The 19,811-nt window shown below is 51.1% G+C and overlaps 1 protein-coding gene across 6 annotated transcripts; it reads left to right on the top strand.

Annotated features, from left to right (window-relative positions):
* The first annotated feature begins 1,334 nt into the window (after positions 1-1,334).
* Positions 1,335-19,622, top strand: Rbck1 (RANBP2-type and C3HC4-type zinc finger containing 1). 6 transcript variants are annotated; one of them, XM_052183902.1, is made up of 13 exons: positions 1,335-1,492; positions 1,866-1,953; positions 3,085-3,229; positions 7,215-7,308; positions 8,137-8,335; positions 10,024-10,139; positions 10,224-10,397; positions 11,274-11,434; positions 12,449-12,560; positions 14,879-15,058; positions 15,366-15,464; positions 15,725-15,868; positions 17,382-19,622. In XM_052183902.1, exons 2-13 carry the CDS (start codon positions 1,932-1,934, stop codon positions 17,460-17,462), a joined length of 1,527 nt encoding a protein of 508 aa, XP_052039862.1. In that variant the 5' UTR covers positions 1,335-1,492; positions 1,866-1,931; the 3' UTR covers positions 17,463-19,622. The 6 variants fall into 6 exon arrangements, with proteins under 6 accessions (XP_052039862.1, XP_052039863.1, XP_052039864.1 ...); XM_052183903.1 differs by lacking the exon at positions 1,335-1,492 and having other exon boundaries at positions 1,565-1,953; positions 3,088-3,229; XM_052183904.1 differs by lacking the exon at positions 1,335-1,492 and having other exon boundaries at positions 1,565-1,953; positions 15,392-15,464.
* The last annotated feature ends 189 nt before the right edge of the window (positions 19,623-19,811 follow it).

The raw sequence follows: 19,811 nt of genomic DNA, 5'->3' as shown, positions 1-19,811 counted from the left end.
GTTACTGCAAGTTTGAGGCCAATCTAGTCCATATGTTAATTTTCAGTCCAACCAAAGTTGAATCCCAATATTAAAAAAAAAACCCAAAACAAATAAACAAGTCAAAGTCCAAGTGCTGTGTTAAACAGAAGACTGGATGTGACTACATAGGGAACTAGAGAGAAATCAAATATTACAGACTTGAGACGCCTGTACAACTTTACACAAATACTTCAGAGTGAAGTGTTAAAGAAAAAATGTTTAGAAACATTTTAAAACGCACTCAGAGAGAAAGAAGCAGAGGTTGTTTTAAAAACAAAACAAAAAGGCTGTGGTAAGCTCCTGTAATTCCAGTTTGTGGGAGGTGGAGGTGGGAGGGTTACACAATTTGGAGGCATGGCCTGTTCTGCAATTCAGACTGGCTAGGTCTTTGCAGTGAGACCCAGTCTTCAAAACAAAACAATCTGAGTGTGATATTTGTGCCTATAATCTCAGAATTTGGGAAGTAGAAACAACGATCTTTTCTGTCAAAACCCAAGAATATTTACCAGAAGATCCCAGGTGGAAACATTCAGTCGTCCTTCCCTCCCTCCCTCTCTTCTTTCCTCTCTCCCTCTCTCCTTTCCTCCCTCTCTCTCTCCTTCCCTCCCTTCCCTCCTCTCCTCCCTCCCTTCCCTCACAGCCTTCCACCTCCTTCCCCCCTCCCCTCTCTCTCCAAAGTCTCATGTAGCCAAGCATTCTGCCTCCAACTACCATGTGCTGGGATTTATAGACCTTCCCAGCTGGGGCTGGAAAATTCTAAAACAGAAACTCCCAAACCTGGCAGAGGAAATCATTCTAGGATTCAAGAGCCAGTGCTTCAGTGTGCAGTGAGCCAAAGGGAGGGAGACAGGGAAGAATGCGGGCAAAGGGAGGCGGGCGGAAAGGTGCTCATGCAAGTTTTCTCTGTGTGTGTCTGTCTGTGTGTGATTGTGTGTGTGTGTGTGTGTGTGTGTGCCCAGTATGGGATAAAAGTGGGAGAAAATGTAAAATGAGTGGAGGCTGAAAAGAATTCCCAGCCTTGCTAGCTGCATAGAAGAGTAGTGAAGGTGTAAAGACAAATCTTCAGGCTGCTAAGGTGGGTTCCCGAGACTACCACGTTTGGATTCAAACTCCGGCAATGTGGCTTTAGGCAAATCATAAACATTCAAACCCTCTGTTTCCTCAAGTGCAAAAAGGCCAAGAATCGGGGCTACCTATTGGTGGGTTGACAACTCGGTGAAAGGACAGCTCCCTAGGAGTGCAAGCCAAGGAGAACAGAGGGCGCAAGAAGCCAATCCTAGACCTCGCCCTATAGGCCCCGCCTCTAGCCCCGCCCTCCCAGAGCTAGGCGCTGCCAGGAGTAGGTGGTCGCCCACGGGGAGATCATCGACACCTAGACCAAGTGTCTGTGGTCCGCCCAACCATGTGTGGAGTGTGAGTGCCAGGAACAGTCTAGAGGCCTGTCCCGGCTGGTGACCCTGCACAGTCTCGGGTGAGGGGACAGTTTTCCGTTCGGTCGGCAGCACTTCCGGGACTGGCACTTTCACTTTCTCTTCTGGGGACTCTGCCCGCGCTGTCTTCCGGGTAGCGCGAGCCTCCGGGCTGGGGTTCCGGACGCTAGGGCGTCCGCGCCGGCTGGCCGGCCTGCCTCCCTCCGTCCCTCGCTTTTGGGTCGTGGTTACCCATCGCCCTTTGCAGGCTTGACCCGGGGCCTCCTTCGCTTTCTGTGTCCCTCGCGGGGCCCCATTGGTTCGCAATGCCGGGCCTTGGGCCCTGGGCAGTGTGACGCTACCCGAGTGCGGACTGGGACACACGCACGAGGCCGGCTAGGGCTGAGCCGCTTCTACCCTCCCGCTCTCTCCCAGGTTACCCCAAAGTAGCGTTTCCCGGAAGCAGCAGCCGTTCTGAGGGGATGGGCGCAGCCAGGCCAGATGGACGAGAAGACCAAGAAAGGTGGGCACCGATTGGAGCTGGTGGAAGTGGACCCTAGGCCTAGTCAGTGCGTAAATTAGGGGTCGGAGACTGAACATGGAGCATAGAACCTGGAGAGCTCTGATTGTTAGGAAAACAAACAAGTTGACCAGAGTAGGACCGAGTACATGCCTCTCCCTGATAATGCTCTGATAATGCTACTGTTCTGTTTGCTGGAAACCTTGTCCTCTTAATAAAACCAAGCCCAGAGCTCTGGATCACCTTGTTCGTTTTTTTGAGACAAGGTTTCTCAGTATAGCCCTGGCTGTCCTGGAACTCACTCTGTAGACCAAGCTGGCCTCGAAATCCGCCTGCCTCTGCCTCCTAAGTGCTGGCATTAAAGGCGTGTGCCACCATGCCCGGCAGCTCTGGATCTCCTTTAACGATCTCTCCTTTTTTTTTTTTTTTTTTTTGCATCCAACGCCCACCAGCCTGTTCTGTCTACTACTGGGGATTGAACCCCGGTCTTCATGCGTGCTAGGCAAATGCTCTATTACTGAGCTATGCCTCTAGTCCATGGCAATTTTGTTTTGATCTAACCACTTTTTGCCCAAGGCCTTTGCCCACCTCTGGCCTCTTAGAACACTCTTCCTTATTGGATATCGGAATGCCCAGCAACCGCTCCTTCAGACCTCAGTTTTCCTTACTTTCTAGAGGTCTCCCCTGACCGCCTTACTCAGTTATTGCTAGAATGGACCACAGTCTGATTTTCTCGTCAAGCTTTAAATTTTCTATTTTCTTGTTGAGCTTAGCGGTTTAGAAGGAGAAGGACGCTCTTCGTCTTAACCACTGTTCAAAGAGTCTACTTTCTGGAATAGTGGGTGGCATACAGTAGCGTTCAAGAAATGCTTGTTAGATAAATGAACGGAAGTATGAGGACTCTGTGAGCATGGAGGGAAAAGGGTCCAGCAGAGTGAGGACTCCATGAGGACTCCAGGTGTGAGGACAGAAAAAGCACCTCCCCTTAAAAAAGAAAAAGAACTTTTAAAATAGCCATGTGCAGAAGATACAGTTACCCACTAGAGAAGTAAAACAAAGCATGCACCAAGGGTCACCACTCCAGCCTCCCCACATAAACTGTTGCTAACCTGCTTGCTCTCTGCCTACCTTCAGCAGAGGAGATGGCCCTGAGCCTTGCCCGGGCAGTGGCTGGCGGAGATGAACAGGCTGCTATCAAGTATGCCACCTGGCTGGCAGAGCAGAGGGTGCCCCTCAGGGTGCAAGTAAAACCTGAGGTCTCCCTAACACAGGACATCAGGTGAGTGTGTCTCGCATTTAAGGGGACTGGAGGCCTCTTGACTGTCATCTGTTTTCTCCTCTGCGTGCTGGGCATCAAACCCAGGCCCTCACTGGCAGGTTCTCTTGTAGGAGATTGAAGTGATTAGCCTAGTCGCTCGCTGATCACTTGTGAGCTATGGGGTAGGCTGTGCTGGGGTTCAGTTTTTCTTCCCTTCCCTCCCCTCCCCTCCCCTCCCCTCCCCTCCCCTCCCCTCCCCTCCCCTCCCCTCCCCCAGGACCCTGCCCAAAAGGTGCCCTCTTGCACAGGGGCCATGCAGATCCTCCAGAGTTAGTGTCTGCGCCTAGAAGCAGGGCGTGGGGTTTATTCCTCCGCTGTGTCAAAGTCAGAACAACTTTGAGGAGACAGTTCTCTCCTTCCCACTGTAGGATCTGGAGGGCAGCCAGCACGGCAAGTGAGGTGTCTCACCCACTGAGACATCTCTTCAACTGTTATTTTTAATTTTTTAATTTACTTTTTGTTTTTAGAGACCAAGTCTTACTCTGTAATCTAAGTTGGCCTGTAAATCACTGTGTATCCGTGGCTAACCTTCAACTCAAGACAGCTTTATATTGGGAGTATTGGAATTACAGGTACAAAGTACCAAACCTAGCAGTACAGTAACATAGATTTTATTTTGTTACCGCCAGACTTCCATACCGTGCAGCCCTTTGGTTCTGAACATTTGTATCCTGCATGGCAGTGATTCTCAGCCTTCCTAATGCTACGACCCTTTAATACAGTTCTTCATGTTGTGGTGACCCAGAACCATAAAATTATTTTTGTTGCTACTTCCTAACTGTAATTTTGCTACTGTTATGAATTGTAATGTAAATATCTGCTTTCTGATGGTCTCAGGTAACCCCCATGAAAGAGTTAGTCAGGACCCGCGGGCTGAGAACCCGCAGGTCAGGACCCGCGGGCTGAGAACCCCCAGGTCAGGACCCGCGGGCCGAGAACCCACAGGCCAGGACCCGAGGGCCGAGAACCCACAGGCCAGGACCCGAGGGCCGAGAACCCCCAGGTCAGGACCCGCGGGCCGAGAACCCACAGGTCAGGACCCGCGGGCTGAGAACCCCCAGGTCAGGACCCGCGGTCCGAGAACCCGCAGGTCAGGACCCGTGGGCTGAGAGCCACTGCTCTGTGGCATTCAGAGCACTGTCATCATGGCATTGCTCACCGTGGCATGAGTGTTACAGTGCAAAGTGTGTGCACTTTTATGTTTCCAAACTCCTAAGATAGTTTGAAGATTAAGAATCTGGTTTTAGCTGAGTGTGGTGGTGCACACCTGTAATCCCAATTCTTGGGTGGTAGTAGATCAGAAGTTTCAGAGCCAACCTGAATAAATGAAACCATTTCTCACAAGAACATCCAAACAACAAAACCCCCCTTCGGATGGAAACATAGACAGGGTACTTTGAGTTTTTGTATATCTGTTTATTTCTGTTTTTTTACCAATGGTTGGGTATCAAAATCATTTTCCTGCCTCGGGCATGTGGTACGTGCCTCTAATCCCAGTATTCAAGAAGCAGAGACAGGTGAATCTGAGTTAGAGGTCAGCCTGTTTTACATGGTCCACTCCAGATCAGGCAGTGCGCTAAATAATGAGATCTGACTCTAAAAAAGCAAATCATTTTCTGAAAGAGTTTCTAGGGTACTTCCTGGAGTGTTTTTCAGAATAGGAGCTGCTGAGACAAAGGTTTTTTATGTAGGCCAGGCTGGCCTGGAACTTGGGGCTATCCTCCTGCAGAAATCAGCTTCCTGAGTCTGAGACCACAGGTATGAACTGCCTGGCCTGGCTGCCCTTGCCCAGATCGTGCACTGTTTCCCATGGCTCTCTCGGTCTCAGAAGGCTGCACGTGAGGCCTGTGGCCTAGGTTATCTGTTTTCCTTGGGGATCAGCTCAGTTCTTCATTTGCATTCTCATTTATCTTGCTTTTTGGTCTTTTAACAGTGTTTCAGGAGCCAGGTATGGTGGCACACATCTATAATGCAGGTGCCACTTGGAAGGCGGAGGTAGAAAGGGGGACAGCTAGTCTAGGCTGTATGATGAGATCCGGTCTCAAAACAAACAAAAGGACAAAATAAGCTTGCAGATTCCTGAGGAAACCGATGCTTCTATACTCGAATAAGAATACGTGGGCTCGATGGCAGAGCAATTGCCCGGCATGTGTGAGGCTCTTCATTCAATGCCCAGCACCGACAACCTAGTTAGACATGTTCGGAATGATGCTGTGTGGACCTAAGTCGTGATGGCAGCTGCTGATCGCTCCCAAGTGTGGCTGCCGGAGTGTGTGTATCTGGAAAAGGCTATGGCAGGGCCTGCCTACGCCTGCTGGGAAGGATTCAGTGACTAGAATCGGGCGTGTGTTCAACACCAAAGGAGGTTCATTTGGCAGAAGAGAGAAACAGATTCAGCCAGGGCAGACCGCGATCCCAACACTCAGCCACTGGAAGAGAGGGTCAGAAGGAAGCTCAAGGGCATCTTCAGCTTAATAGGGAGCTCGGGACCAGCCTTACATGAGACCCTGTTTCAAACTAAACCAAAAGAATCTTCCTTTCCCCTACAAAAGAACTTGCCCAGCTTGGTATCGGCTTCTTGGGAGGCTGAAATAGATAAGTGACAAGTCCAAAGCCCGCCTTGGCAATTTACTGACCCTGTCTCAAAATAAAAATAAAGGGCTAGAAAATATACATCAAAACAAACAACAAAAGAAAAACAAAAAACCTTTGGGGTAAAGAGATGGCTCAGTGGTTAAGAGCTCTTCCAGAGGTCCTGAATTCAATTCCCACCAACCACATGGTGGCTCCCAACCATCTGTAATGGGATCTGATGCCTCTGTCTGCTGTGCCTGAAGACAGCTATGGTGTACTCACATACATAAAATAAATGAAAAATAAAGGGTTGGGACACAGCTCAGCTGTAGAATACTCACTTAGCGCAAGGCCCTGGATCTAATCCCCAGTACTGCTGTTCCTTATGCACGCCAACTAATGCGAGCCAGTAAAGGGCTTCAGCAGTGCTTCCTGTGTGGTGGAGATCCAGAGAGATTCCCCCCAGTGTGGGCTGTCCATGCAGGTGGTTCTGGTTTGCTTTCGATTGTAATAAACACCAAGATCAGAAGCAGCTTGGGGAGGAAAGCGTTTGGCTTATACATCCCAGTTTATATTCCATCACTGAGGGAAGTCAGGGCAGGAGCTGAAGCAGAGCCTGGACATGCTGCCCATGTCCAAGCCTTGCTCAGATTGCTCTTTAACACAGCCCGGGCCATCTGCTCAGGTGGTGCTGCCCACAGCCCAGCTGCAGACCTGACTCAGCAGTTAGGAGTGCCACTGCTCTGGAGGAAGACCCAGGTTTGGGTCTCAGCACCCACATGGTGGCTCTCTGCTCTCTAACTCTGATTCCAGGGAGCCTGACATCCCCTTTTGACTTGCGCAGGCCCCAGGCATGCAAGTGGTGTGGGGTATGAACCTGCAGGGCAATCACTCATACATAGGAAATAAGATAAATTTGGTAAAAATTTGAGTTCTAAAAAGGATAGGAAATGTCCCACAGGCTTGCCCACAGGCCAGTTTTATGGAGACATTTTTTAAATGGATATTTTCTTTTCTTTTTTTTTTTTTTTTTTTTTTTTAAAGATTTATTTACTTATTATATGTAAGTACACTGTAGCTGTCTTCAAACACCAGAAGAGGGCTTCAGATCTCTTTACACACCAGAAGAGGGCTTCAGATCTCTTTACGGATGGTTGTGAGCCACCATGTGGGTGCTGGGATTTGAACTCATGACCTTTGGAAGAGCAGTCAGTGCTCTTACCCGCTGAGCCATCTCTCCAGCCCGGATATTTTCTTTTCTAACTTGTATATGTTGATAAGAATCTAACCAGGACATAGAATCTGCACATATGCAGACTTGAACCTTCCCATGTTGACGGTCCAAATCTTTGCCTCCCCTCGTTTTCCACAGGCTTCGAGTGAGTGTGGAGGATGCTTACATGCACACTGTCACCATCTGGCTCATGGTACGCCCTGACATGACAGTGGCCTCCCTCAAGGATATGGTGAGTGGAGGGCTAGAGGGAGGTGGGCTCCTCTCTGGCTTTCCCCATTCTCTCTGTTCTCCCCACACCGTATTTTCTGTTGCTGTGGTCAAGTACCTGACAGAAACAGCCTGAGGAGAGGCTCATTTTGACTCACAGTCCAGAGGACGCCGTGCGTCACAGTGGCAAGGGCCGTGCTTGAGAGACTCCATCTGGGGCTCAGGAGCCTGCAGCTGTGGGTTTTTGTTTTGTTTTGTTTTTGCTGTCCCCCCCCTTAAACATTCTTTAGAGTGATATATTTTACTTTCTGCATGCATGTGCGCCTGCATGCACGTGTTGTTCCATGTGTGTGCCTGATGTACCCCCTGGCACGGGGGTTGTGGATGATTGTGAGCCATTGTGTGTGTGCTGGGGATGGAACCCAGGTCCCGCAAGAGCAAGTTCTCTGAATCACTAGGCGTCTTTCCAGCCCTCCTCTCTCTCCTTTTGTAAATATAGCGTTTCACTAAGTAACTCAGGGTGGCTTGGAACTTACTTTGTAGATCAGGCTGGTCTCGACTTTAGAGAGCTCCAAGTGCCTCTGCCTCCTCAGTTCTGGGATTAAAGGTGTGTGCCGCTACTGTGCTTGACCTCAGTCGTGGCTTTTCATATGGCCAAGGAATAAAGAGCTGGGGCAAAAGCAGGGAAAACTGACCTTCAGAGCCCACCTATGCCAGCCAGGCTCCCCAACAACAGTTTCACAGTCTCAGAAAACAGCGCCTCCAACTGGGATCAGGTGTTCAAATGTGAGTGTAGTGGTAGATATTTTACTTTTCAAATTATAACCCCACCCCCACTGTACCCCCAAAGGTATTCCTGGACTATGGCTTCCCACCCAGCCTGCAGCAGTGGGTGTTTGGACAGAGGCTGGCACGAGACCAGGAGACCTTGCATTCCCACTGCATTCGGAGGACCGGAGACTGTGCCTATCTCTACCTGCTGTCAGCCCGCAACACGTCACTCAACCCGCAAGAGCTGCAGCGGCAGCGGCAGCTGCGCATGTTGGAAGGTGACATCTTCTCTGTCCGTGATGTGCTGGAGGGTGTCAGATGGTAGAGGGAGCTCTCCGTAGAACTCTCCAGCATGGCTGACGTGAAGGGACAGGCTGTTTAGTCCTGGCCTAGCATTTGCCAGCTGTGGGGGCTGAAGCGAGCTCATTGCTGTTCCTGTTCCTTAGTTTTCTGTTTGTGTATGTTGGTGATGTAACTAAGGTGTAGTATGGTTGCTTTTACTGTAGTATTTTAGACCTGTAGAAAAGTTGCACAGTTGTACAGAAAAACATTTTCCTTCTTTGTTTTTTCAAGACCAGGTGTCTTTGTGTAGCCATGGCAATCCTGGAACTCACACTATAGACCAAATTGGCCTTGAACTCAGATATCTGCCACCCGCCTCTGCCTCCTGAGTGCTGGGACTAAAGGCTCTGACACTGTCACCTGGCCGCTCTTTTGTGTTGTTTTTTTGTTCATTTTCCTTCTTTAGCTTTACCTCTGGGTGCAGAGTGTTAGGAGACATTTTAGAAATAATTGTAAGTAGTTTCTTCCTCCCCTGAATACTTGTATAGTTTCTTAAAAGGAAAGTTCATTTTCCCCTGTTACCCTCCAGTGCAGGAAGTTAACATCAATATAGTATAGACTTTTTTTCTATTTCTTTTTTTTTTATTTTATTTTAAAACATTGCATTTATTGGGTTGGGCATAGTGGCGCATGCCTTTAACCCTAGCACTTAGGAGGCAGAGGCAGGCAGATCTTCAAGGCCAGCCTGGTCTACATAATGAATTCCAGGGCAAGGCAGCCAGAACTGTATCAGAAACCATGTCTTGAAAAACAAAAAACAAAACAAAAAAGCCCAACAACTCCGCCCCCCCACACAAAGTAAGTAAATCATTTAAAGATTACATTTATTTGTTTGCTTGTTTCTGTGTGTGTGTGTGCGTGTGTATGTATGTTATGTATGTAGCCATGCATGTGCCACAGAGTACATGGGAAGGAAAGGGGAGGAAGGAGGACAGCTTGCAGATGCCAGTTCTCTTCCACTGTGTGGGCCAAGGGCTCACTCTGAGGTCGGTGGGCATGGTGGCAGTGGCTTTGGCCACTGAGCCCCTCTCTCTGATTGACATTGACACAGTACAGTCAGTTTCATTTGGGATTTTGCACCAGTTGTCCAACCTGTGTCCTTCGTGGCAAAAGATATGGCTTTTTTTGTTGTTGTTTTGTTTTTCAAGACAGGGTTTCTCTGTGTAGCCATGGCTGTTCTGGAACTCACTCTGTAGACCAGGCTGGCTTCAAACTCAGAAATCTGCCTGCCTCTGCCTCCTAAGTGCTAGGAGTAAAGGCGTGAGCACCACCGCTGCCCAACTTGAGATAAGGCATTCAGCTGCCGCCTCTCAGTTCCTCCCAGCCCCATCCCCTTCGATCCCTGCTTACTGTGTTGACTGGGGATGTTCAGGCCTCTTTCTTCTTGGTGGGCATTTCAGCAGGATGGGCGGGCTCAGTGTTTGGTAGCTCCTCCTCTTGGATGGAGCTCATGAAGGTGCAGTTATGGGTGAGGTGAAATAAAGCCTTAGCCTTGAGGTATCCTGGGTACTCACCTTCGGGAGGGGACTAGAAACAGTGTAGAGTTGAGAGATGACTTGAGGTGGGTTGTGTCTGGCCAGCTCAACATGTGGTTACCTGGGTACCACACACACTTCTTCTGCAGATTTGGGCTTCAAGGACCTCACCCTGCAGCCACGGGGCCCCTTGGAGCCTGTCTTCCCTAAGCCCAGGACCCACCAGGAGCCGGGACAGCCAGATGCAGCACCAGAGTCCCCGCCGGTAAGCAGCCTTAATTCGTGGGCACCTGTGCCCTGTCTTCCCTGTCAAGCTGACCAGCCAAGCTCACAGCCCGTCTGCCCCTAGGTGGGCTGGCAGTGTCCTGGCTGCACTTTCATCAACAAACCCACACGGCCTGGGTGTGAGATGTGCTGTCGTGCAAGGCCGGAGACCTACCAGATACCTGCCTCGTACCAGCCTGACGAGGAAGAGCGAGCACGCCTGGCTGGGGAGGAGGAGGCGCTGCGCCAGTACCAGCAGGTGGGCACACGGGTGCAGGGACAGTCACCTGCACCTGCAGGCTGTTTGAGGAAGGCCTAAGCCAGAAAGGGAACTAACTACCTGTATACTGCTGTGCCTCTGGCCAGCGCCACTCACCTTGTGACAGTAACCTTGTCCTTGACTGAGCTGCCTCTCTCTGAGGCCCTTTCTCTGGCTGATACTTTCTCTGGTGTGATGCACAGCTAGGCTCTTGACACCCCCTCCTCCCATGTATGTAAGCATCCTTAGCTATGTCGACTGTACTTCATCTGTGACCCTAATTCTACCTCAGTCAGATCCTCACCCCGTGGCCTCACCTCATCCTGGCTTCTGTTACATACATACTCCACCTCCTGCCCCTTCCTCTCGCATGCACCGCCTGCCTGTGCTTCTGGGAGTAATGCTGTCTGCTCTCATTTTCCCAGAGTAGTCAGTTCCCATCACAAACACTGATTCCGTAGACACCCCACTCTGGTGCCCCACCCCCACCCCCAGCATGCTCCAGCTTCGTCTTTCCCCTTTGGATTCAGTGCAGCCTGCCGCACCTTGACCATGACCCCATACCTAGCAAGCATTCTGCAGCCTCTCTGTCCCAGCCTTGACGCTGCTTTAACCACTCCTCCAGCACTGCCCCAAGTGTGAGCCCTGTGGACCCCCACTCCCTCCTGCACCCTGGAGCTTGTCTTTCTCTACCGTCCTTGTCCCCTCATCTGCCGTCTCACTCTGCTGTAGCTCGTCCATGCCCTCTTGGCCCACCCACATGACCAGCCCACTGCTACCTCAGTGTCCCCATCCTACCCCAGCCTTGTCCCACTTCTTATCTGACCAACTGAGACCTTGACCCTTCTGGTGGCCCCGCCCTGCCCATGTGCCCAGCGGAGACAGCAGCAGCAGGAGGGGAACTATCTGCAGCACGTGCAGCTGGAGCAGAGGAGCCTGGTGCTGAACACCGAGCCTGCTGAGTGCCCTGTGTGCTACGCAGGGCTCGCACCCGGCGAGGCCGTGGTGCTGCGGGAGTGTCTGCACGCCTTCTGCAGGTGCGGCCCTTCCCACGCAGCGACAGTGTTCCCAGAGCACAGTGTCTGTGGTCTTGTTCCTTATCTCACTGGATGCCCACAAAACACCGTTTGTGCAAGAGGTATCGGGGCTTGTGCCTGACATCCCAGCACTCAGGAGGTGGAGGCAAGAGGGTCAGAAGTTCAAGACTAGCTTCGTCCATATAGTGAGTTCAAGGCCAGCCAGGGCTGCTTGAGACTTTGCCTCCAAAATCCAAAAAGGAAAAAAAAGAATAGGTACAGAGAATCCGAGCATCCATGCTGCCAAGGCCCCACAGCTTGAAGGAACTCAGAAATGAGGCAGGCGTTCGTCCTCGCCCCAGAGCCCCTCCTCACTACCTGTTACTGCCCTGGTGCATGTAAAGACAGCAGGGCCACGCCCAGTAGCCCATTGCATTCTGTCCTCTATGTATTCTTTCCCTCCGGTCTCTGTGTGGCCCTTCTACCCTTGAGCTGGGAGAAGTATGTTCAATCACCACAGTGGACCCTGGTGGAGTGCTCCTTGTAGCTTATATTCCAGTGTGGAGTCTGTGTTAATGTATATAGTGTCATGTGCTAAGTAACTAGGTTGTGAGCCTTGAGGGGGAAGGAACCCCTAAAGAAGTCACGCTGGAGCAGAGGCTGGAAAACTTTCTGAAGAGACCAGGGAGCAGAGGGACAGTGGGTGTGGTGGGGCAGAATAGTTGTGCCTGTGCAGGTGACAAGCTCTGAGCAGCAGTTGGTCTGGGCCCCTTTGGGTGGCACTGCTGCAGGGCTGAGCAGTGGCATTTGGACTGGGTAGCGACAGAGACCAAGGATGAGGTTACTGCAGGCACTTGGGCAGGGATGCCAGTGCCCCAGACCAGAGCAGCAGGGAGGCGGGGTGAATAGAAGTGGGGGCCTTGGTGGTGGGTGACAGGGAGGGGAAGGATGGGCCCTGGGATTAGGCCCTCCCACCTGAGGGCGGAGTCCCTGTGGAGGTTGGAATGAGCCTATCTGCCACCCTCCCCTTCCCAGGGAGTGCCTGCAGGGCACCATCCGAAACAGCCAGGAGGCGGAGGTATCCTGCCCCTTCATTGACAGCACCTACTCATGCCCTGGCAAGCTGCTGGAGAGGGAGATTCGGGCGGTAAGGCTGTGCGAGGAAAGGCATTCTGACCCCTGGGAGTTGGCCCTGAGCTGCTGGCAACAGGCACAGCTCGGGAGCGTCAGCTCTGCATCCCCCAGCAGACATGTCCCAAGCATTCTTTCAGTGTGCCTGGGGCCTACACAGGGCAGCTGGAGGGAGATGCACCCTCAGCCACTTTAGCTTCTTCCCCAGTGCAGCACAGGCTGCAGGTTACGGTGGGTGGGCGCTGTGGCTGCAACTTGGCTGTGTAACCTCATGTCAGACACTCAGCCTCTGCCCAGTGTCCTCTATCAGAACTATTAGACGGCATCTGCTAGTGTGCAGGCTTGCGCAACTGCTGTGTCAACTGCTTTTGCTTTGTAGCCACTCACTCCAGGCCTGGTGCCCCAAGACTCTGTAGTTTGTAAATTGCAAGGCAGTGCTTCCACTGGGTAGAGCTGGGGTTTCTGTTTCGAGTTGGATCCTGGATTGTCTGCTTAGTGGTATGAGATGGTTCATGATGGCCTTGTCTAGAATAACTATCTACTGCAGTCCCCTCCACATGCAGGATGTACAGGCCTATCACATGGCAGTAAGGTTTCAGTGTTTCAGACACAACAGTAGGTGTGCAAAAATTGGTTGGCTGTAATCCTGTTAATCAGTGCAGAGTGCATGCTCAGGCCCAGATTCCCTGTAAGGGCCAACATGAACCATTTGGGTGACATCCTGTGGGAATATGGCCATTTAAGGGTTGGTATGACAGTACACCCTGTCATCTCAGCACTGCTGAAGCTTCAGGATAAAAAGCTTGAGGTCAGCTTGAACTGGATAGCAAGGGTGTTTGACAAAGCTAAGGGCTGGGAGGTAGAGACAGCTTAGCAGGCTCAGTGCCTGAGTTTTAGCATAGATTTTAAAAAGCAGGATGCGGTGGCCAGGGTCAAGATGGGAGACCCCAGGCATGCACAGATTCCCCTTTCTTCCCATCACTCCTGTCTCCTCTGATTTCTTCTGAAGTCCCCCAAAATACTCTGAAATGATTCTGTAGCCCCAGGGGCTCTTCTGAGGGGGGAAGGAGTCTGAGAGAGTAGGATTTGGGGAAGTTCAATTCCATATTGAAAGCAGCTGTTTTAACTTTGGGTGCTTCTGAGTGGGTCAGGCCCTAGGCTTTGCTGAAGTATCCTTATTGTGGTCTGGATACACATTTATTTGTGTATGTATCAAGTGTGCGCCACACCCAGCACGTATGGAGTTCAGAGGACAACCAGCCAGAGTCAGTTCTGTCTTTTCAACTATGTGTTTCTTGGAGTTCAAATTCAGCGTTTGGCAGCAAACACCCTTGCCTGCTGTGCCATTTCATTGGTCCTAGGCTGTAATTTTGAGATTTTTGAGGTAAACATCATTTACTGTGGTTCACCCAAGGCAGAATGTACACCGTATAGGTGTACAGGAACGTGAGTTTTGATACCCGGAACTTCCGTCAGCCCCACCCAGCTAAGACACAGAAGAAGGCGGGGTTCTCCCATGGGCTGGCTTTGACGTTTGCAAGTGATCCTTTCGGAGCATCTCGGCTCTCTGTGGCATGCCTTCTGTGCCTCTCCTTGGCTTTCCCTGCCTAGACGTGCAGCTCCCTAGCACTGATTCTGTGTGGAGTAGAGGGCACCAGAAGATGTCAAATCTAGGATGTTGCCACATTATTTGCAGAATGCAGTGTACCTGGATACTGATTTGCCTTTGAGACCGGTCTTGTTTTTTATATATATATATATATATATAGTACAGGCTGGCCTTGAACTCTCAGTGATCCTTCTGTCTTTGAAGGACTGGGTTTAATGACTGCCAGATAGGATAGGAATTGAACCTGTTTGCCCTCTGTCACTTGTGTCCTATGTTTTCTTCATGTTGGCTGTTTGTCTGCAGTTAAGTCCTTAGGTCTGTAATTGTGGGGCACTGTCACTTAGCTTTATAAAAAGTCATCATGACTGCACTGTCAGCTTTGCCCACTTCCATCCATAGCCTCCCAGAGGCTAGGATGATAGGTTTATGCCATTTGGACCAAGTAGTGGAGGTTTTCGGTGCTTGAGGGGCTCTGTGAGAACAGAGCTTGAGTCATGTGTTGTAGCTCACCTGGAATCCCTTGGGAAGTAGAGACACTCCAGTAGTTCGAGGCTAGCCTTTGTTACATGAAACCCTGTCCCTGCCTCCCACCCCCACAAACAGCACAGGTGGGGGAAGAGGAGCTTCGGACAGGGTTGAAGTGCAGGGTTTCCTGGGACCATGTGATGGGAGGAAGGCATCTGCTGGGTGGCCTGAAGCCCAGCAGCAAGGCTGTGCATGTGCAGCTCCTGTCCCCTGAGGACTACCAGCGTTTCCTGGACCTGGGTGTGTCCATCGCAGAGAACCGAAGCACCTTGAGCTACCACTGCAAGACCCCCGACTGCAGGGGCTGGTGCTTCTTTGAGGATGATGTCAACGAGTTCACCTGTCCTGTGTGCACCCGTGTCAACTGTCTGCTCTGCAAGGTGAGACAGGCACCATCTACCTGGGGCTCACTGTGATGGGAGCAGCTGTAGCAGCTGCAGGGGCTGTAGTCTGAGCCTAGGGGAGAGCTGCTTCAGAGGTTACAGTACCCATCAGCATCTAAAATAGGGTCTCTATCAGGCTCCTACTGATGGTCCTGGCTCCCCCTTCCAGAACCCTGTGTCTTCTGTAAAGTGGGTATAGGCTTTCTAAGTGAGGGCTTCCACTCATTGCTGGGGTTGGGCCTCTTCTGCCCCTCACAATTTAAGCCCTGGGGAATGCCTCACTCAAGAGCCTCTTGCCCTCCAGGCCATCCATGAGCGCATGAATTGCAGGGAGTACCAGGACGACTTGGCCCTTCGGGCTCAGAACGATGTGGCTGCCCGGCAGACTACGGAGATGCTAAGGGTAAGGCACAGTCTTGGCAAGGGCGGGGGACTTACGTGGTAGAAGCTTCCTAGATAGGACTAAGGTCACTTGTTCTTGGAGGCCCAGTCTTCCTCCTGGTCAAACCCCGACTCCAGGGTGTGTCTTCAGTGGGGTGTCAGGTATGGAACTGAAAGAAGAGCCTGGGTTGGGGAGCCCTCAGTAACGGGGTGGTGATGGTTAGCCCAGTCAGGCTCGGAGGGAGCATGCACTGCAGAGAGCTCAGCAGCTTCCCTTCCCAGGTGATGCTGCAGCAAGGCGAGGCCATGCATTGCCCACAGTGCCGGATTGTGGTGCAGAAGAAGGATGGCTGCGACTGGATCCGCTGTACAGTCTGCCACACTGAGATCTGCTGGGTCACCAAGGGCCCACGCTGGGGCCCTGGGGTGAGTCTTTGGGGGTATTGGAGCGCTGAGAGGGGTGTAGTTACAGGAGTGGAACTCAGAACTTCAGCCATGAACTCAGTCCAGCCTACCATGTACAGCTCAAGAGTAAACATTGTTATTTTATTAATTTTGTGTCAGGTCTCATAATGTAGACCAGGTTATCCTCCAAATCTGAGAGCCATCTGCCTCTTCTCCCAAAGTACTGGGATTAAAGGTGTGTGCCACCATTGCCTGGCTTAATTTTGTTTTTTTTTATTGTTTGTGCACCTGTGTGTGCATGCTAGTGAAGGGGGTGGAGGGAAGGAAGGACGGAAGGAGGGAAGGAGAAGGGAGGGGCTGGAGAGATGGCTCAATGGTTAAGACACTGACTGTTCTTCCAAAGGTCCTGAGTTCAAATCCCAGCACCCACACTATCTGTAAAGAGATCTGAGGCCCTCTTCTGGTGTGTCTGAGACAGCTACAGTGTACTTACATATAATAAATAAATAAATCTTTAAGAAAAGGAGAGGGTAGAGAGGGAGGGAGTGCTCAGGGAAGATTTTTTTATTTTTTGAGACAGGGTTTCTCTGTGTAGCCCTGGCTGTCCTGGAACAGACCAGGCTGGCTGTACATGCAGAGATCCACCTGCCTCTGCCTCCCATGTGCCAGGTTTAAAGTCAGCCTGGCTGATTTTTTAAATACTGCCTTGCACTCTGTAGCCTGGGCTGCCTTGGGTTTTGTGGCAGTCCTCCTGCCTCAGCCTCATGAGTGCTGGAGATATAACACATGGAGTACCATGTGTTACCTTGCTGGGTTAAGAGTGTTTTACATCTTAACTGTTTAAGAGGTTATCAAAGGCTCCTGTTTGGAAGTGTAGAGAGACACAATAAACGGTCCTGCAGCCGGCAAGCCGTGCCCTTGCCCCGTGCCTCTGTGCTTATGAGGGCTCAAGGCCTGTCAGGCTTTGACTGGCCTGTGCAGCAAGGCTTGCCTGCCATTCTGCCTGAGGACAGAACAAGTCAAGGTCAGTCTGGAGTTGGAAGGAGGCTTGCCAGTCCCTCCCTCTGGCACATCTCTGCCAGGCCTGACTCAGACTGTCAGAAACAAGTAGTAGAGAAGTGCTCCGGTGGGTGTGTGTCATAGGCTGCAAGTGCCCTTTGTGGGTGCGAGTCACAGGCTGAGTGCCCTGTGGGTGGCAGCAGTCAGTATTGTATTGGTGGTGTGTTGCTGGTGCCTGAGCTGCCATCACTGCTGTGGGTGTAGAGACAGGCGGTGCAGAGGGAATTCTTCCCTTCTGCTGGGCAGCTGGCTGCTCTTCTCTCTCTGACCTGGAGAAGACCATGGAGCTGAAGGGTGCTGGAGAGGTTAGGATGGAGTGAAAGGCATTCATGCTGCCTCTGAGGCTGCCGGGCTGCTCTTTGCAGGAGGGCTTTTGGTAGCCTCACTGTGCTTTAGATGGGATCTGCCTGTGGGCTGATAGTGACTTTGGGGATAGCCTATTTTTACCTGATACCATCTTTTCTCTATCCTTTAGGGCCCAGGGGACACCAGTGGTGGCTGCCGCTGCCGGGTCAATGGGATTCCATGCCACCCAAGCTGTCAAAACTGCCACTAAGCCGAAGATGGTGGCTCTCATACTGACCCAGCCTCACATGTATAGCAGGGCTAGGCCAGGGACTTTTAGCTCTGGCCACCATACCTTTAAGCTTGGTAAGGAAGAAAGCCTGAGCTGTACTGCAATCTGATTGCTGTCACAAGAACCAGCTGAGCTGATGTCAGTCGCACTGCCACTGCTGCTTCAAGGGGCTGCTGTGCAGACCTCATGGCCCTGGGCTAGCTACCCTTCCCTTGCTAGCCACCAGCCTTAATTAAACACAGCCTTGCCCTAAGGCCTGGCTGGCTAGTGCTCTGAGCCTCAGAGTGACTGTTTCCTCTCAGCTTGCCCCTGAGGACCCTTGCTGGCTTTCTGGGCACTTCTTAAAGCTGATGTGAATCTATCCAGGACCCAGGTAGATTGGTAGGTCAGGAAACAGCCCATGGGGTCCAGCTCTGCATCCCCCTCTTTAAGTCAATTAAAGTGGTTTTCCAGGAAGGGAAACGTGTCATGCTTGAGGGAACAAATGTCCTAGCCTGGGTACCACAGGCAGGATAGTGAGCTCTGGAGAGCTTGGAACAGAACCTGGAGGTGATCTGTTGGTTCTGCTGGTTGGGGAAATAAGGCTGACTCAGCTTTGGGACCCCTGTAGCAGACCTGGCTCCACTTGCCCAACTCTTGGGACAAGGTTGCTTGGGCAATATTCACCCAGACTGATAAAATTTATTGAGAAGGGTTTGAAGCTTAGAGGGATGCTAGAGGCCACAGCAGCAGCTGGAGGCTGGGAAGAAAGGCGTGGCTGCTCCCTCTTTGGGTATCTAAGGGAAAGAGCAGAGGAGTTTCTGAAACTGCTGAAATCGAGCAGGGAGGTCCATTCTGCTTTAACAGCAGATGCAAGAAGGAAAAGCCATGCTGTGATGTCTGTTCTGGTGGTTTCTCTCCACTGCGGCCCATTCAGCTCCTTCTTCTGAGATTGAGTATTACTGTCTTCCCACAATGTGATCCTTAATAAGCCTCACTCCAGATGCTAGGGCATGTAGCTTTTCCAGGGTGAGTGTTTTCCAGCCCCTGGAGTATGTATCCTTGGACAGACCTATAGCCTCAGTGGGGTCAGAAAGGAACCTGGACAGTGAAGAATTGCTTTGATTTTAGATAGGTCTATGTAGCCCAGGCTATCCTTGAACTCACAGCAATCTTTTCCCTTGCCTTGGCCTCCATGGTATTGGGAAAACAGACACGCACCAAGCGTGGCCTGATCAAGACTTGTTAGACATGTACCCTTCCTTGATTACCCAGGTGACAAAGTCCCACTTGTCCTTGTGTTTGGGTCCTCATGCCCTCAGCTGCCTAGGACTTTCAGACTTCTCTTCAGCCCTCTGCAGCTGGAGGTTGGGCCCTGTCCTGTTGGCTGAGGTTCACAGTTGCCCTGTCAAAGGACATCACAGGCTGCTATCCTGTTGTGGAGCAAGGACCCGCAAATGCCTAACAGCAGCTCCAGGCTTCTCGCTGCCTCCTCTGCAGCCACAGGCAGAAAAGTGGGGCCCAGCTACTGCACACTCTTCCTGCCAGGAGCAGGGCTGTCTAGAGGCTAGATCAGCGCTTCTCAACCTTGCTAATGCTGTGACCCTTTAATACAGTTCATGTTGTGGTGACCCTCCAACCATAAAATTATTTATTGCTACTTCATAACTGTAATTTTGCTGTTATGAATCATAATGTCAGTATTTTTGAAGATGGGGTTTGCCAAAGGGGTTGTGACGGAGAGGCTGAGAACAGCTAGACTAGAGCGAGGCAGTTCTCGGGTGTTCAGTAGACAGAAGCTAGTCAGGACAGGCTGGTTTGCCTTTCAAAATAGGCTGTTGGGGTCTGAATTCAAGTGCTGCCTTCTGAGTTGAAAGCCTGCAAAGCAAAAAAGGCCAGAGCACTCTAGGCGTGTCCTGTACCTGTCATCTAGTTGTGAGGTGTCCACAGCAGGTACAGAATGAAGCCCACGCTTCCTGTGTGACTGTACTTAGAAAACATCTTTGCTGGGGCTGAAGAGACAACTCAGTGGCTGAGAGAATTCTTACAAGAGGACCTGAGTTCAGCTTCTCACACCTGCACTCCCATCTTCTGACCTCTAAGGACACCTGCAATCATATACACATAATTGGAAAACAAAACTGTAAAGAAAACAAACAACCCAAAAACAAAACAAAAAAAAAAACTGCCTTTGCTAAAAAATCCTTTCTGTGCTCACAAAGGGATTAAAGGATGGACAAAGCCTGAGGTCTGAGCCTTGATTCTGTCAGTATCCGGTGATCGGTCGGCCTCTGCTTGGGCATGTTAATCCTGTCTGCCCACCTCATCTAGCTTTCCTTGAAAGGCTGA

The sequence above is a fragment of the Apodemus sylvaticus genome, chromosome 5 (assembly GCF_947179515.1).
Source record: "Apodemus sylvaticus chromosome 5, mApoSyl1.1, whole genome shotgun sequence".
NCBI lineage: Eukaryota > Metazoa > Chordata > Mammalia > Rodentia > Muridae > Apodemus > Apodemus sylvaticus.
The sequence above is the reverse complement of the archived record's forward strand: the minus strand, read 5'-3'. Positions and strand labels throughout refer to the sequence as shown.

What these genes read in the sequence shown, in the direction of transcription:
- Rbck1 (XM_052183902.1), top strand. Translation starts at nt 1,932, where the DNA reads ATGGACGAGAAGACCAAGAAAG. An exon ending in TCAACTGTCTGCTCTGCAAG is followed by an intron (nt 15,059 to 15,365) that starts GTGAGACAGGCA and finishes CTTGCCCTCCAG; the next exon opens with GCCATCCATGAGCGCATGAA. An exon ending in GCCCACGCTGGGGCCCTGGG is followed by an intron (nt 15,869 to 17,381) that starts GTGAGTCTTTGG and finishes TCTATCCTTTAG; the next exon opens with GGCCCAGGGGACACCAGTGG.